Below are 18,812 nucleotides of genomic sequence, written 5' to 3'. Positions count from 1 at the left end.
AAGTAATCTATAGTGACATTTGAGCTCTTTTCTGACTACCTACTTGTCTAATGTCCACTTCAGGTTTTGTAAGCCTGTAAATGATCACATCAGTGAGAGAAAAATCCTACATATGTACTATGCTTGTTGAAATTATTAAGCTTTCTCTATGTAGTGCAACTCTATCTACATTACTGTTATACCAACCTCTGTTCTCTCTTCTCTCACCTTGTCTTCACTCATTTTCTCCTTTGCAGTTCCAGTCCATCATCAACATTGTGCACACAGACACACAGACATGCGTGTATACATTTGTTTCTCCATTTCTATTTATTTTTCTTCCCTTTCATCTGAACTGCCTCCTTTTCTGCCCCTCTCTTGCTTCATCAGTCTCCCTCTTTCTCTCTCGCCCCCCCTTGTTTTCCTTTATCTGTTCCCAGACTTGGTGTCCTTAGTAAGATGGATGTGTGCATTCCCAGGGCAGATGGCCCTGTTGTTACTCTGTGTACCCAGCTCACACTTTAACACCCGGCCTGCTTGTCTGGCCTGACGGGCCATTGCCTGGGGAAAGAACTCCACTTCTACAAGGTGCAGCAAACATGTGTGTTGTGCAGCTAACCGCATGGGTGCTCACACCTTTTTTGTTAGGGAGTAGACTCTACCAGACTGTGTGCCAAATACACAGATGGGTTCTTTCTTTAAGGATTCCAGGTTTTGTTAAAGGAAAGCTTTACATATACATAAACCATACATTAATGCACTTTGTGAGTAACGTATTGTGTTGGAAATTTTGATGGGTTCATGGAGATATTTAAAATATTATTTCCAAAGTAACATACATACTTAAAAATAATGATCTCTACAGCCCCCTGACTAGAGGAGTTGGCACTGCAGCCAGAAAAAGATGGAAAACTGTATTTATGGACTGTATTGACTCTGGTGACTAGATTAGATTAGTGGCATCTGCTAGAAATGGACTATTTTGATGACCTCCATTTCCTGTTAGAAAGGAAGTTGTCAAAATATGAGCAAATAGTATCTTAATGGCTTGTAGACAGTTGCCAGGTTTCAGTTCAGGGGATGGATCATCTAAAGTGTCTGAATTTTTAGAACAAATAAATTTCAACAAACCACAAGGAATGTCCCATTTCATTTTTTTTCTTGAAAAATAGAGCCTTGTTTTGCCTTAATATTGAGGATACTAAAAGGTATCCTATGTATTCCCAAGTACCCCATAATCACTGATGTTTCTGTCAACTTTTGTAACCAGTTGTTTAATCCAGAGCCATCTCCCAGACATTTCTTGTTCCTATAGTCTTCACATTATAAATAAAATATATATATAAATGTACAATATCTATACCAGAAACCTGGTACATTATTTGCTAGTTCTCCCTCTTGTGTCACAGTGAAAAGTCACAAATCTAGCAATCATGAAACTTGCCATTCAAGGAAGTTTTTAACTTTAAAGTATTTGACTTTACAAGTTGGTGAGGAGGACTGCCTGAATGCACTGCTCTGTAGGTTTTGGGGAGGAAGAGCAGTCTCATTCCTCCGAAGCACCCATCATGTTGGGCCACAACATTTGCAGAATCCAACCTCTGAACTGCGACACAGTCTGTGTGACCCACCTGAGAGTCTCTATTGCCAATGATATTATTTGTCCCAGAGTTTGTTAGACATGATGTCTTCAAGTATTTCTGTCAACTGAAATCATTTTGTGACTTGAGCAAATTTGATATTAAGATTATATTTAAGTGTTAAAATTATTTGAGATAAATTTTCATGTACTTCCACTGGAAGGTACTCACTGTTGAGGTCATAGGACTTGGTTTTACAATCCTAGAACTTCAAGAACATCAGTCGAATCCGGGTTTCTTCTGTTAATGTTTCAGTTCTGTTCATGTGGACTGTAAATCAAAACTAGTAGCAACAGAACTTCAGGAGGATCAGTCGAGTCTAGGCTTCTTCTGTCAATGATTCAGTCCTGTTTATGCGGACTGTAAATCACAACCAGCAGTGGGACAAGGGGTAGAAGCTTCACTGGGGTCATCAGGTGGGCACCCTCCTCCCTTGGTGTTTCATTGATAGGCCCATGACACCTCTGGATTGTCTGGATTGGTTCCAGGTTCTCAGATTTCATGGATGACTTACCTTCCTTCAACAACTGGAATATTGATGCTCGGTGGACTGTGGGTTGTGTCCTGCCGCTGAGCTTCACTCGACTGATTTGGCTCTTCTCTCAGGAGACACTGGTTGATGCAAGGTCCCAGTCTCACCTGCTTCAGGCATTTCATCTGGCCTTGGTGTAGTCTTAGGCCTTGGAGAGATGTTACTTTGGACCAGCCACAGCTACATGTTCAGAGCTCGTGTCCAGCAGCTGTTGTTTCTGTGCCAATTATGTGATTCGTTGTCATTTCCGTTCCTGTGTCTGTTACCGTCATGTCAGCCGATGAGCCATCTTCCGCCAAATGTTCAGCTTCCTTCATTAAAGCGTGATTAAGCCGGTATTTATGCTTACTATGAATGTCCTATGTTAATTCTGTCTGTTGACATTTTAATTTACCTAACACAACCATAACCTGTCATGGTAAAAATTGTGCCCTCCAAGATTTTATCCCACATAATTACCATGTACTGTACCTAATTCCAGAACTGTTTCCCTTTTATGTTGTATGTATCTATAGTTTCGCATGGGGATTCAGTAAAGTACTTTAACATCAACATATCTCTAATTGTTAGCTTACTGGCAAGCTGTATATGTAGATGCTAGTATATATACATACATTATAAATGGTTATCAGCACATCTGGAATGCTTCTTTGAACAGTCAGATTAAGTTTCTGAAACTTCTGGTTTAATATTACTTCCAACGACTTGCATTTTTCAATTACAGCCTGTGAGTATTCTGATTTGTTTTTAACAAAGACCGGTGTTTCTGTGTACATGTGCTGCATGTATTTAATCTTTTTAACCCCCGGGCCCTTACCGAATAACTACCTCTGATTGGGGCACCATTTTGCACGACGGGAACCTGTGCCTTTTTTTGATTGATTCATTCCATTTCATAGCCATGATAAACTTTTACAACAGCTATCATTTACTGGCAGCATGTGTGGACCTCTTTAGGAGATCTGCGCTTTATTTCTACACAGTGATCTAAGGATGATAAATCACTAGGTACACATAAATTATATCAGTGAAATCACATGCGATATAGCCCTTTTGTGTGCACATATGTAAATTCAGCCCGAGATGTTCAGCTGTGCGAAATTGCAGTCTTTGTCTACCCTCTAACCATACAATTTCTTTCATTTCAATCTCAGCACGCAATCGGAATATTGTCCCTTAGCTGCTCCTATCATATGTAATGAATGTGCTGCCCCAAAGGTGAGTGCCGTAATTGATTAAAAACCGTAATGTTTTTCCATGCCTCAGTGTAGTCAGTGATAAGGATACCAGTGATGTGTGAGTGTATGTAGGTATTGCTGTGTGCATGTGCATCTGTATGTCTGTGGATCTGTGTGGACAGGTCAGGACATCAAAGTCATGTGTGCTGTGGCTCTGTTTCATCCTGGCTAATGAAGAAGCTGTGAGTGTGCTTCTGGGTCACAGTGGGAACATGCACAGCGAGGTCACTTCAAAGGCGGGATAATAACGGATTAAGTCTAAATCACGGCCATGCTTTAGTCGCTGTCTCACATCTAGCCTGTCGCTTTGCATTTTATTAACAAATCATCGCCATATGATCTGGTAAAATGTGCCTGCCTTAATTTCCCTTGTCCATCTTACTCTGCGCAAATCCTCTACATCCAGATTAGCGGAGCGTGGTGGGCCTTTTATAAACCCTTGATGGCGCTGAAATATTCTTTCATTAGTGTCCATATATCTCCCCATGTATTCATGTTTTAATGTACTGCTCTCTCTGCAGTTCCTTATTGCTTTGTGTTGTGTCTGTGACAGTGATATGGCTTTTCATTTATGGTAGCCCTACAGCTTTCAAGCAATATATTCTATCCTTGGCTAGTTCTGATCTGCATTCCAAATTAACCTACACACCTACGGGCCTTAGCTCTCAGTAGATGAACAGGTAAAGCAGAAATTTCAGTATCATAAAGCGAGGAGTCATAATACTCCAGCCCTTTGGTCTGTATGTGAACAAGAGATGGTTCGGAAGAGGACAATACCCCGGGATTATTGAGCTCTTAGCACTCTTATGTGTAAGATGATGGCACATGAATACACTGTTCCACTGCCATTCATCTTGTTCAGTGTATAACCCTCAGTCTTTGACCTCAGGCCTGCTATGCCTGTGGAGTTACAGGTAGTGTAGGAAGCACTCAGGGAAGTCTAATTGCAGCTGGAGTGATTTATCCTCCTGTAGACCCCCCAAGAGTACTTTAACACTCAGATACTCTTGTCAACAACGCATCCCAGCAGTTATCATCAAGGGGACCAACTGAGGTGCAATGTCAGGAAATATTTGGTAAATTTCTGCATTCATTTTGGTGAAACAAGTCTAGTGTCATTCAGGGTTCAAGTGAAAGTCTGCATAACACTCCTCTTGAACACCGTCAGGATGAATCCAGTCTAGTGCTGAAATAACCAGTCACTTAGTTGGATGCTAAAAAAATATTTATCAACTGTTTAATTTTTGATTTTGCTTTGTTGAATTTCCTAAAGACCATGAAAACTTGGTCTCAAATCTTTTAAAATTCAAATCCAAAAGTTGTCCTCAGTGACATTACATATAAATGACTTAATAAGCAATAATCAAAGTAAAAGTTTTAAAAAACGATTGAATAAATTAAGAGTTTACTACTCAAATCAGGATTATGTGAGTTTGGTTTGATGTGACTGCCAACTGATAAATTAAGCAAACTATCAGAATCAGACTGTGATTAGAATATTAATAAATCCTGATAAGCATAAGCACCTGACATCATTGTCCACTTCAGTGACAAGTGATAAGAGCATAGAAAAAAACACAATTACAGAAACCTATTTGAAACAACTCAAACTTATCTAACTTTGGAAGACTTCATGTAGGACTACTGTTTTATGTCATTGTAAATTGAATATCTTTGTGTTTTGGATTGTTGTTTGGACAAAACAAGCAATTTGAAGACATCACTGTGGATTCTCAGAGTGTGGTGGGCATTTTTCACTAGTTTCTACTTTATACACTAAATGAATAGTCAATTACTACATATAAATAATCTACACATTAATGGATGATGAAATAAATCATTAAATACAGCTCTAATCCAGACTGCCCTGGATGTTAATGTACACATTCCTGCTTAAATTCACCCAATACAGACACATAATCCAGTCTACTTTACATACATTAACAAGATACACTGCATAAATGTTGAAGTGAATACTTAGTAGAGGATTATTGGAGGCCAGATCAGCTGAAACTGGGTTGTCCAGCCCCTGTCCAGAGAGGGAATCAGCAGAGCCACAAAGCCTCATTTGTTGAACACTCTATGGCAGCTCTCATTTCACCAGGGTTCTCCAATGTTTAATTGGCCTCATTATGTGATTAACTTAGCAAATTTACCTCTTACCCTCAAGGCACAGCTTTGAACACTGGCAGACCACAAACCCTCCCAAAGTCACTCCATCACCGAAACCGCAATGTCAGCGTTTAGGCTGGCCATCACTTTTCACTAGGAAGTTTTCATTTTCCAGCAGAGATGCCTGTTTGCCTATATTAACCTCTACACCTTTGACTCAACACACTGCTTTTAAAAATGCAGTAATTCCTTCTAAGATGATTAGCAATATATCATTGTTTCCTTAGAAATGCTCACTATGCATATTATGTTGCTTATTGCACTTTATATGCTTAGCATGATTTCTGCAAGCTCTGTAAATTGTTGTATTATGCATGTGTGCATGTGTTGTATCGTTTGAGTTGATGTTTGCATTCAGATGTCATCTTTACACTTACAAAAAAGAGAAGTTTTATATAGGAGGTATAAATCTGTTTTATTTCAGAGTACAAAGGCGTATGTTCTAATGCAGCAGTCTGCTCATCTTCTGTGCATTAGATAGATTTAGGTGTTGCCTCGCAAATCAAGCCCCACCTCAGAGTCAGTGGAAAGAAACAGTAGATTGTCCAATCCAACATACAAAATCTAATATTTGGAAAGCTCTAGTTGTTTGTTTGTTTGTGGATTCATAGATATTGGTTTCATTTTGTTGTTGTCCTTGGAGAATAGTATGAAAAATGAAAGGAAGATGAAAAACAAGGTCCATGATGTTAATCTATCCTGTCACTGAACTCTCCTAGTCCTCTGTGGGCTTCCTGACAGTCACATGAAATGGTCAGTAAAGTGCCAATTTTTTTTTACCAGATCACTTGTTATTTGCCAGCAAAGTCATAGGTTTACTTCCTTGTTTAATAACCAATGGCAGAGAAGGTGATGAAGGGGGGATGGAGGGTTGGGAGGGGGGGATGCATGTGCATGTGGCCATGAGGAAAAAGGGGGGGGGGGGCAGTAGGGTAGAAGAGAAGTTTACAAATGGGATCCATCATTTTTCATGCACAGGGGTGACATCCCTCCGTCAGCCAATTTCGCTCCGATAGCCCAGTCCCTTGCTTCATTGATATCTGCATTAGGGACCTTTGTTAAAGGTCTCATCTAAATGCATTGAAAAACGCCTTGCTCCCTCAGTGTACCTCCTACTGTTAAAAGTGTGTGCGTGCATGCATGTTGCTTGTGCAAAGATTTGCCGACTTGGCTTTGTCTACATTAAGGTCGGTCTTTGTAGCAAAGCAATGTGGTGTCACTGAACCTGGAAAAGAAAAACAGGTAGTAAGAAAACCATCAACAACAAAGCTGCAACAAAAGCATGCAGCTCAGTGTGCTCTCAGTGCAGTAGCCATGAGTATTTTCTCACTCTTTTGTTACTGAGTAACCCTTTAGCGTCTGTTCATGTTAGTAATGTAATGAATTTAATAAATCAATCCAAATTAACAGCAAAGAATGGAGCATGACCTTTGAACTTTTTTCAAGAATAGGGCAGGAGGCATTGTGAAGGAGCTCATTTCAAATTGATATAAATATTACTGTCCCGTCTGTGTGAAGTTGGTTGGAGTAGGCCCATTAACCAAAACACTTCAGAGCCACTTCATTTTATTCCACTAAAAACACCACCCTTCATGTCCCGCACTTGTACAGTGCTGCAGTTCAAACCAACCAGACTGTACATCCCTTGCTACTATTAAGAAGATTTAATTTGCTATTCCTGTCCATCTATTTTACAGAGCTATAGTGTGATACAGCAGAGGTGCTAAGGGGCTAATGTCGCTGTCAATCCACCATCCCCTCAGCTACAATCTCACGGCTTAATTTCCACACTGATCCGAGTACCCTTGAGCTTCAAGAGGTCTCATTCACACACTTGAAACAAAATTGCCCAGAGCTCTCTTGTCCAGTAATTTCACAACACTTTGGTTATCAGCAATGTTTGGTAGAGCATTAACACTTTTTAGCAGGTGCACCTTAATACTGGTTCATAAACTTTCAAGTTACATGTGAGCCACACACTGCAGCAATCCAGTATTTCATTAATATATTTAATATAAATGTATGTGGAGCATTTCATTTGCAGCTTTTAGGTAGTTAGGCTATATCTCCTGGCACTCTCGTAAGATATATTAAGAAAAGTAATTAATAAAGTCGATAATCTGAAATTGACTAATAATTTGGTGCTTGAGGACATCCCCGCAGTATGGTCCCACAGGGATCCTATTAAAAGTCCTACTGACTATAATCTATAGTTGTGCAGTTGTGCTATATGATTCAAGCATGCTGCTCTTGCAACAATATTGAAATCCACTTTCAAATGACTTTGGAAAATTAATAATTTATGTTAAGTTTGTAGACCTTGTGGAACATCACAATAACCGCTCGTACATGAGTGATAGTGTGTCCCAGAATGTTTACAAAGGGAATTGCACTGGGAGCATCTGTCATTGCCTGTCACTAGTGTGAAGTGAAAATGTGAGTGTTTGACACATGCTATTACTGTTTTGTTGTTCCCATTTTCAGATCTAGTCCTGGAGAGGACAGGTCCGTGTTAATGTTCTTTAGTCAGAGCTATTTTTTTCTTTTCTTAAGATGAATTAAAGAGTGATTAACAGCACAGAGGCCTTGACCCTCACTTGAATAATACTCTGCGAATATAAGGGAGTGGTGACCATTTTTAATGCTCTCTCTTTTAAATAAACTTATTGCTGACGTACTCTTTTATCATGTGAGGAGGAAATGTCAGCGCGAACTTAAACAGGCCCAGCCAAACCCTCCCCGAACATTGTGAGATTGGATGTGAAATCAGTGCAAGGGTCACTGACAAAAGAAATTGGGTTTTATGCAGAGCGTGTCTCAATACACAACACTCCCAAACCAAAGGTAAAAGCAAAGCCCTTACCGGCTATTTTCAACCCATCATTATTTCTCATAAATCCCAAACTAGCCAACACCAGTGCCTTTGACAGCATGACTGATGAGTTTGCCGTTGTGAATGTCAAGAGAAATGGTCTCCTGCACCTTATCTCCCCTATTTCTCATTGTGAGTGAGACTTGGGGGTTTTATGGAGAAAAGCCATGGCCGTTGTGATGAGCATTACCCGGTGATAATGAAGGGCACGCTGCTGTACTGTCAGCCTCTACAGACAGACAGGCAGGCAGGCAGGCAGGCAGGGACCTGGCTGCTGGGAGACGTTGTCCATTCATGCGTTTACGTGCCCTTATATCTTTATCTGAAGAGCAGGATAAATGAGCATATTCATATATTTACACTATGTCAGTGCCGTGATTGCCTTATCTACTGCTGCCGTCATTCGTGGCGGGAAATGCCAAGAGGTAATCAAGTCAAATGTGCCTTTTTGTCAATGCTATTCATGGATCTGAAATTGTATATTGAAAATATTTGGGTGATGGCTACGTGAAAATGCTCCTTTCTGACACATTTGATTTAAGCGGAGATGTTTCCATTCTCTTTGATTATTCATATGATCCACTTTTAAACCACACGTAGTTACATATATAAAGGGAAAAAGAGTAACCATACATACTTAATGTTTGGGTTTCCACTCAGAAAGTCTTATTGCTCGTTGAACAATTACGGTTTGTTTGAGTGCTTTTGAAATTTAACCAAACCTCACAAGTCAAGTATAGATTTTATTCAACACAACTTACGCTTTTTAAAAGGGGAAAAAAAAACCCCTCTGATTTGATTAACTTTTTTTTCTGGAGAGGACCTCCCACTGAGGTCAGCATTAGGAGTTTTTTAGTGGTCCTGTAACTTGGCATGCAAACCTGCCAGTACTAGCGACGGATAATGAGGTCGGACCCAGGTCTGGGCAGTGACTGTTAGGCAGGAAGCTGCATATTTATGCAGAAGCATTTATTGCCTCGTTTCCATCAGAACATTGTCTGCAGAGACCTGACAGCTTTCCTTAGAGATTAGTCTCAGATACCCCCTGTTAGGTGGCAGTCTGACCAGATTGTTCTCCCTGCTGATTTGTTCTCTCCCTCTGTTTCTCTGTTTTCCCTCCCCTCTGTCTTTATCTCTTTTCTTCTCACTCCCTTCTCTCCATTTACTCAATTTCCCTCCCCTCTCTCTGTGTTTCTCTTCCCTCGTCTGCCTCTTTCTGCCACCCTCTCTCATAAGTTTTCCACACTTTACGTCACCGCATGTCCTCTGGTTACGCTGATACAAATCAGGGTTAAAACATTTGTTTACTGTGAAGAAGGAAGAGAGAGAGAAAAGCGCTGTGCTAAATGTCAAGGATGATGAGGTGGGTCAGGCTGGCAGTGCTGTTGCGATTACGGCTGTCTGCGCACAGCATCATCACAAACTCTGACAACCGCGCATCGACTGCACAATTTATGCTCGGGAGAGCTAAGTCTCCCAGTTCCGCTGTTTCACCAAGAAATTAAATTCACATGTTATCTTTGAGAACATCCTTCCCCCTTTACCTCCAATACCAGTGTCAGGAGTAAAGGAATGTGCGGCGTCAAATTGTGCTGTTCAAACCAAAGAATAATGGATTCTGGCATAAGGAATCATTTCTGTCTTACTGGGCAAACTCACAAAAGCCACAAAAGCGTATCTTCTGGCTGTTAATGTCTGCTGCCTTCAGTAGTTAACCAGATATATAGGTACTAATAGGCTTTCAAAATACATAAGAAAAGTTTGATATCATTTTTTAATGACTTTTAGCCACAGAAAACCAAGAAATGTGAGCAGGTTGTCTGCTATTTGGCCTGCGATATGACAAGCTCGAATGTGCTCACGCCTACACTCCACGCCTGTATGTTTGCTGAGCGTCTTGTGTATGAGCTATATGATTCTTTCATGAGCTGTGTGGTGGCTGGCCTTTCATAGGCATGCTCTCATTGAGCACTTAATCAATACCTGTCATCTTGAACTCATCCTCTAAAGTGGGCCCCTGTTCTTTGTCTGCCCCATAATCCATCTCCATACAGCTATTTGAATTTGTATTACACACTAAGAGGACCTTCTTCACTATCAGAAGACTTAACAGATTGTTTAAGGACCCTCAATATTTTCATAAGCACAAGACCTGGTTTATAAAAATCTATACAATGGCCTGAAGACCTAGGGCACTGTGGCAAGCAGGGTAAGCCGGGAACGTGGGGAGAATTTTAGATTCGAAGGAAGGCAATTTCAGTGTCTCGGTTTTTCTGATTGTTTTGTTAAAGCTGGTTTTATTGCTGTTTCTCAGCTCTTCTGTCTGTCTATTTGCTTTGGGTTTAAGGAGTCACCAAAGGTAATTTATGGTATTTCCCCCCATAGGAAAGTATTTGATAAGGCACTTCTGAAGCTGCCCGACTACAGGCTTGAAAAGGGTGAGACTCACTTTGGATTCCGCATGAGTACGGCTTCTAAGTCACTGGCAGCTTCTTGTGATTGTACTTCTGTGAGACTATTTGTAGTAAAGACTGATAGTACTCTGTGTGCAACGCTAGAGCGATTGTAGTTTGTGAGTTCATCTGAAGTAAACATTGATAGTATTGGGAGAACAAAGACACTATGCATTTAAGTGTTTTTTTTTTCCTTTACTCAACTTCTGTATTCCAGTCCTGCAGCTCAGCCTTCTCAGAAGCAAATGTGCAGTGATCCATGTTCTTAACACAGTTAAGAAAATAGTTTTCGAAAATTGGACCTTGAAGAATTCAGAGTGGGTGTGTAATTGGAGGTCAATAGAAAGCAATGCTCCACGACAGAGCTGAACCCGCAGAGAGAGCGAGGCAGAGAGAGAGATAGAGGAAGAAAGAGAGAGAGAGAGGAGCCAGCAGAGTGTCAATCAGCCAGCGTTTTGCCCGCGTTGCCCCTTAATTTAATCACTGTTTAATTACTGCTGTCCCCTGAGGGGCGCTCTGCTAGGTTCAGTTACTGAGCTTTTTCCCTTCCTCTGCTTTCGTCTCTGGGTGCTTATTTAGCCCTCGGACACTCTCTCTAAAGCAGGCCACTCTCTCAGAAGCCTCAGCAGTATTTCAACCTTACCTCGGGGCCCCTAGCACAAATCTGCTGATGATAATGTCAAGGGCAAGCACATATGCATATGTGTGATGAAAGCTGCCTGGAGGAGAAGAGACACTGCAAATACACAACTTTATCCAGGGGAGCAAGGGCGGGAAAAGCTGGAAACATCTTGAAGACTGCCCACTCCTCCAGGTCCGCAACCTTCCCTGCTTCATGTAAGTTTCTGCACGCAAGGTTGGATGTAATGTGAAATCCAAGAGCTGTGCAACTCATCATTGAAAATCACTGCTGGAAGGGGTGGTCAGGTTAACATAAATGCTCCCTGGCACTGTATAATGTGTACTGCCGTATCTATGGCCAAACATAGTCTACATGTTGTGGTTTCTCTGGATTACCAGCAGCCCAGCACCACAGATCCTACACATGGACCGCGCCGGGGGAATAACTCACATTTAGCTCTTAAGCTACAGCAATCAATATAAATTTAGCATGGTAATGATCAGGTGCAGGGGGTGTAAGTCTTCAGTGCCTCTCTCTCTCTCTTTTCCTGGTACAAACCACAGCGCTCCAGCTCCCAGAGGCCTGTGGGTAACACAGCCAAGGCTCCCCTCTGCACGTCAAACCTCGACTGAGGATTACAGCAGGGAAACAAACAAACAAGGCTGTCTCAGAGTCTTAGCGACAGGCATAGGCAATAGGCTGCGCTAGTAATGAAGCCACTGACTGGCACACACTTATGCACAGACACACACACACACCTCAACAGCACCTCAATCCTCCACTGTTCCCTTCCTGGAGAAGCAGAGGTATTTTAGACCGTGTTAAAGATATAATGGGACGAATAGGGATGATGTGATCAGGAGGGCTGTGTGTTTGATGTGTGTGTGTGTGTGTGTATGTGACTGACTGATAGATGAGATGCTGTCTCTAAGGAGAGTGTCCATGATGATGACTATCGCCAGGGGAGGAGAGTTGAGACAGCTGTGGCTCCTGGGTATTCAGATTTGAGTGTTGACAGGTTTATTATTGAAGGTTTTTTTCTTCTTTTTCACTTCTTTCTTTCAGTGGACGAATAATGTCAGGGTGTGACAGTCACTGTCTTCTTCTGTAAGTTTCCTTCTTGACATACAACAACACAAGTCCGCTGCTTCTACGCAAGCTGGTCTCTCGCCACTCCGGCAGCCATTTCAAGACATTAGGAGAAGACTCATCAAGACAACAATAACATAGATTAATTGAATGGCATAACACTTAATGTTTTGTAGGCTATTTTAACTCACTAAGTTGTTAAGCATTTTACAATGTGTGATGCTTTATATACAACAATGTTAAAATCGAAATTGGCTGGAGGATTGTGCCAAATGTAATCCCTTTAAGCTGGCTCTCTGGCCTCATTTGTGTCAAGCAGGATGCCTAGCCAGAGTACCAAGGCCTGTAATGCAATTGACGACCAGCTGCCTCTGACATTAATAAAGATGGAACATGTACAGGAAATTAAACTCTCACTTTCCTATTGTAATGAGATCTTATCCATCATGATACTGTTTACCTCACAATCAGATAAAATGTTCAAATTGAAGCTCAATCAGGGCCTCATGCAATGCCATCACTGTAACCTGCTGGCATTACTCTTGGAAATGGATAGAAAAGTGAATGGGATTTAAATAAAGACTCTATATGTTAATGGGCAGGGGTTTAGCTCCCCTGGTGAGCCACTTTCTACACGGACTGAGGGAGAGGAAGTGGGGAGGGAGGGAAGGAGCACGGGGTCGGCAGTGAAGATGAATGTCAGTAGAGTGTTGTTTTGATATACACATTTCTAACCTCCTTTTTCAAGCTTTAAAAAATGCAAGAAGAAGGAAAGTGAACATGTTGACCTCAGTAATTTTCTCAGGCGTCTCTGTGTCCTGGTTTGCCACAAGAGGGAAGTAGCTAGCTACAGAGACAGATGGATAGGCCATAGGTTCATAGTTGCATTAGAGAGATGTGAGATATATTAACTAAAAGGTATTATCATCTGTTTTACTTCACTGGACGTTTTTTCTGTACATGAGCCTATGATCTTTTATATAAATGAGGAGAAAGCACTATGGAAGGAAATGCAAAATCTAATGGTATTGGCTTTTATAGGTAATAAGGGCGCACTGATCAAAGGTTCATAATACTCAAATGCAGCTAGGTTGCACTCAGGAGGGGGACCAAGTGCTCTCCAGCTAGGCTCAGTAAATTGCCAGATCAGCTAATCAGAATTCAACTGGAAGATGTAAGTTAGTGGAGACTAATTGAAGACAGATTTAAGGGGCATCCATCTGGATATGGCAACCCTCTCTTGCTCTCCTTAGTAATTTCTGGTGAATATTAATAATGTTTTTTATATAATAGTGTATGTGTGGAGTGGGGAGGAGGGAAGGGGGACGGGGGGGGGGGAAGGGTCCTCCAAATGAAGCCCCTATAAAGCCTCAAACGTACAGGGTGCTATTACTCAGAGGGTATCTCAAGCAGACTATCCGTTTACTTGCCCTCTTCGCTTCTCTTGGGCACGTGGAGGGCGATGGTGGAGGAGCCACGCACTTATGAAAAACAGTGCATGTGGGATGTTATCAGCACCTGCTCAACATGGGTATATGAGCCAATTAAACAAGTACGGGTGTATGTTGTCCTCCTCTACATGATTAGAATCACAATCCCCGGCTGTGTAGTCCTGCTTGACCTGGCTCATGTAAGATTGAATATTCCCTGGAAAAAGGTTCAGTTAATGAAGAGTATTGAGCTCCAGCCTGATCAAGAAGTAGGCGAGGATGGATGTAACCGCAGATTAATGAAGTTGCAGAGATAAGAACGGATTGAATTTGCATAAGACACTCAACAAGAATTAATGGTATTATATATGTAATATAGGTAGGGTAACTGCTGCAGAATAAATTGAGATCTGACCTTTAGACTGTATATGATGGTATGCACTGTTACTAAAATTTAAATTGTAACAACATGCTCTAAGTGAACAGAAAACACTGTGCTCTCCTTCCTTTAATTATCTGATTGAATTGATAATGTGACATCAATTTGGTTAAACTATGAGCGTTCACACTGTTTATACCATAAAGCTGTTTTTCACCACATAGTCTTCACATGATCCAGGTTCTCAGTCGGATATTCTATTCCGTGACCCTATGACATCATTTTTTTTTCTCCTTGTGCTTTACAGTGGCTGCCGATCTGACAGTGAAAACACCGAGGCAAAGAACATCATCAATATGGCATTCACAGCTGCTGTTATTTCCCCCAGGACTTGGTATCACACATTTGAAACATCCTCCAGGGACAAATTTAGACAACGGACCGATCCAAACTGCTGGTAACTCAAACGTCACTGTCACACAGCTGCTTTTAACAGACTTTAAAAAGGGAAAAAGAGAAACATGAAGAGCGACAAATAGAGATATAGACCATATCGCCTGCCACAATATGTGATTATTTTATTTGCACTAACACATGTATAAAAAAATAGACACAAGAACAAATTAGAATCATTTCAATCAAAATAATATAAAACAATGTGTGTGTATATATACTGCATTTATAGGGGTCTGTTTTTATTGTGATTGAGAGGTGCATATTCTTTTTTCACTGATCCTCTGTGATAGAAAATTGGCAGAATAATGTAGAGGTATTTAGAGAAGAGTGATAAATCCGAAAAGCTGTCATCATTGCTGTGATTCCATTTAAGGTATGATTACTGTCCCAGATGTCAGCGATGATGGAGGCAACAACAAGGAGTGTTATATTAGTCCCCAATGCCTGTAAACCATAATATCTTTCCTATTTTACAACATAACTTTCTCTTACTCCACAAGGAGACATTTTCACTCCGCTCCTTTGATATGCCCGGCTGCTTGGTAGCTGTTGTATAAAAAAAAAAAAAAAAAACATTCCAAATGCACCGACAGGTGTCTGATTTCTATTCCCATGGCAAACACACGCCACAGCTAGATGCAGATTGCCTGTGGAGATCACCGCTTGTGCAAAATAATAGTGTATCTGGAAATACTGGCCCTAGCTGAGACATTCTACAGGCCATCAGATGAGATGTGTGTTTGAGAAGAAATGATACAACAGTGAGGGAGTGATTGCCATAATGATAGATCCCTAACCAGACATTTTTCATGTATGGAAACTTGGATTTGGGCCTGAAAGGAGTCTAGAATGGGTATGCCGACGTGTGAGACAATTTAGAGAAAATGTTTTTGTACTAAATTGCCACATCGTGGGTGCTCGGGATGCTTTAAAGTAATAGAGTTCACATCTGGGTAGAATCAGTAAATCCATGAAAGTTTGAAGAGTCTTGTTGACAGGCTAGGAGAAGTTTTAGTGAGTTTTTATCTGGCTTGTCTTAAATTATTTTTTTAATGATGAGACATTTGACATAATGCACTGCTGAAGCATGAATAAATGGAATACTTTTTACATATATTTAACACTCACGGTATATCAAGTCTCTCATTCAATGCCATTTTCTTCTAGTATGCAAAATGGAAGGTCTAACCTCAGGGTATGACAATATGATTAGAATGGGAAGTCATTCCCCCTCTATCCTCACGGCCACTGTGATAAAAATATAGGAAAGTGATTAGGGGGGTTGAAAAAGCTTTGGTTCATTTATATTTTATAACATATGAAAAAGTAATCTGACCTATAGACACTGTGGTTCATGCTGGATAGGGAAGTAAGAAAGCCTACATCTGTATAAGACTGCTTAATTTCAATGGACTTACTGTATTATTTATGTCATTAAAAACCAAGACTATACTGTATAACCCATATTCAGGGGACAAATGCACTAATACAAGGTTGGAGATGAAAATACGGTGACAGCATGGGCACTTTCCGAAGATATATCTTTAATCAGCCTGATCAGTCTAACATAATGTGATGGTTATTACGTTCAGACTGTGTGTATGGATATCTGTCAGGGAATATGGCATGCTGTTGATCTGGGATCACATCAAATATAACTTGAGAGTTTGACAGCAGAGAGACATTGATTGAACTCCATATATTATTAGTGTTGAGGTGCATCAGTTTTCACTACATTACCCTTTTGATTAAATAATTAGATGTGTTGCTAAAACAGTTTTCTTTCAATTATGGGAGAGCCAATATCTACACAATTATCATGTCACCAAAGAGTTCACAATTGAGGTTTTCATTCTTTGAACCGGCAATAACAGTTTTTTGGCCTTGGTGCAGCAGAAACAAGCTGTAAACACAACACTGATACACGTAATATTACCTTTTAACTTGATATGGTGAACATGTTGGCAGATACGGAACAACAGTAGCATTCATCTTAAGTCGTGTCTCTGACCATTTGGCAAATTTAGGTTCAATATCCTCTCTCCTTTTAGATCTGATTTTGGTTTCCACCAACTCATGAGGAAAATATCTGTCTCTTTAGCTGCTAAATGCTCCACTAGGTTCACCAACTACAGTAGATGCTAATTTTGCCTGACATTTGGTGCTACTGTAGCGTACGGTGGGTCTTGAGAGCTTTTACCCAAAAAAACCTTCTGCAGCCAAAAATGACAGCGATGAGAGTGGTGAGAATGGAAAACCAAAACAGCTAAAAGATGCTATAAAGCTCCACAGAACTGAGGGAAACCGCACAGTCAGGTGATAATTCTTCTAATTTTTGCAAACCTGTCATTTGTCACTGCAAAACAATTTAGCTGCTACACACAGTATGTAGCTGTTTTATGCAATATGTTATTACATTGTTCAATATTCCATTGTCGAGTTATATACCCCATACACAGTCTGCATCACCAAACCAAGGTGAAGCAGGATACTGACATGCATTAACTTTGACCCTGCCCAAACATTTACATACACAAAACACAAACCATGTCTGTTGATGCCCCCTAAACATGACACATATGTGATGTGCCTGTCATACACGGGCCGTGTCACTGTGACCGTGTGACATTGTGACAAAGCTCATATGCCTATGTGCAATTTTGTGTACATGTGAGAGGTGGGAGCATGGGTAGGAGGGTGGTGGGGGTGCATTTTGGGGTTTTTGATGAGTGCGATTGTGTGGGCGCATTTATGCAGCATCACTTTGACAGCGCTGGTCCAGCTCCATCCTGCAGGTCAGCTGGGGTTTAATTGTCAGCCTTAAATATTCATGGGCACATTGAGTAGATAAATGAAGGTATAAGCACACTGTAAAATTTTCAATAGGTCAGGTGTCAGTGACTTCACCGGATACAATTTACTGTATGATCCGACATTCGCTGTAATGCCAATTAATATGTTAAGAGCTTGAAAAGAAACCCTAATGGCATTTTCCATTTATGCATTATGAAGTAATCCACAATGAGATGGATACTGTTAAGACTAAAGGTGAACAGCAATAAAAAGGTGCGCTTTATGAGGGTGTTTTATATAGGTATGAATCTATATAATTCTAACATAGACTCTCACCTTTGATGCTTTCAGTCATTACTTTTTACCTGAGCATGTGTTCTCTCTTGATAACCTGAGTATAGTGGTCAAATTATTTCCCAGTTTATCATATTATTCTTGGAAAAAAGTGATCAAGGCATGTACTGCAGGGACTCAGGAGCTGTTTGCACCACCAATTTCAAACTTAGTCTAGTTAAAACAAAAAAAACAAACACAAAGTAGTTCCTACATAATTATTAATTAACTTAGTTAACTAAGTATTTACACCCACTAACTGCCAGGTGTTACTGTTGTGTAACAAACTGGCAAAACTATAACGTTATCTTGCTAATGTGTGATCAGTCCAAAATGTAATTTGGAATATGGTCAAACATATCTGATCAAAATGCTGTTTAATAATGATGTAAGCTGATTTTCACAAATATGACACACTATACAGTACCAGTACCAAACTTTTCTACCTCAAATTACAAAGCATTATGAAAATGACAGTCTAAATGACTAAGTAGTACTGGTTAGATTAGCATAGGTTAATTAGATATTTCCCCCTCATTCTAAACTGCATTAAAACACAGATATTTGTCCATAATTAAAACAAAGTCATAACTACATTTACAAAGGACTGACAGTTTAATATATATATGTGGCCTCCTAAAACTGTTATTGTGGGTAGTTACATTACAGCTTGTGATGCCACAGAGACTTCTTGTTTACTGGAAGTCACTGTACTCCTGTTTAGTTTATTGCTTTTGATTGGATGGCACCGCAAATCAAACATTTCCTAGCCACCAGTGTTATACATGATTAAAGTCCTTACTAGCTAAGACATTTCTTAAGTT

The 18,812-nt window shown here is 40.4% G+C and overlaps 1 protein-coding gene across 9 annotated transcripts in view; it reads left to right on the top strand.

Annotated features, from left to right (window-relative positions):
* LOC122998366 (doublecortin domain-containing protein 2) overlaps nt 1–18,812 on the top strand; it is an 87,091-nt gene that overhangs the window by 21,196 nt on the left and 47,083 nt on the right. For 3 of the 9 annotated variants that reach the window (XM_044375225.1, XM_044375224.1, XM_044375223.1), the window contains exon 12: nt 14,714–14,863. In XM_044375225.1, the coding sequence (XP_044231160.1) occupies nt 14,714–14,863 (150 nt within the window). Of the gene's footprint in view, nt 1–14,713; nt 15,984–18,812 lie in introns of those variants that run through there. The other 6 variants (XM_044375222.1, XM_044375228.1, XM_044375227.1 and 3 more) reach the window with 3 other exon arrangements.

Source organism: Thunnus albacares, chromosome 15 (genome assembly GCF_914725855.1).
Source record: "Thunnus albacares chromosome 15, fThuAlb1.1, whole genome shotgun sequence".
NCBI lineage: Eukaryota > Metazoa > Chordata > Actinopteri > Scombriformes > Scombridae > Thunnus > Thunnus albacares.
The sequence above is the reverse complement of the archived record's forward strand: the minus strand, read 5'-3'. Positions and strand labels throughout refer to the sequence as shown.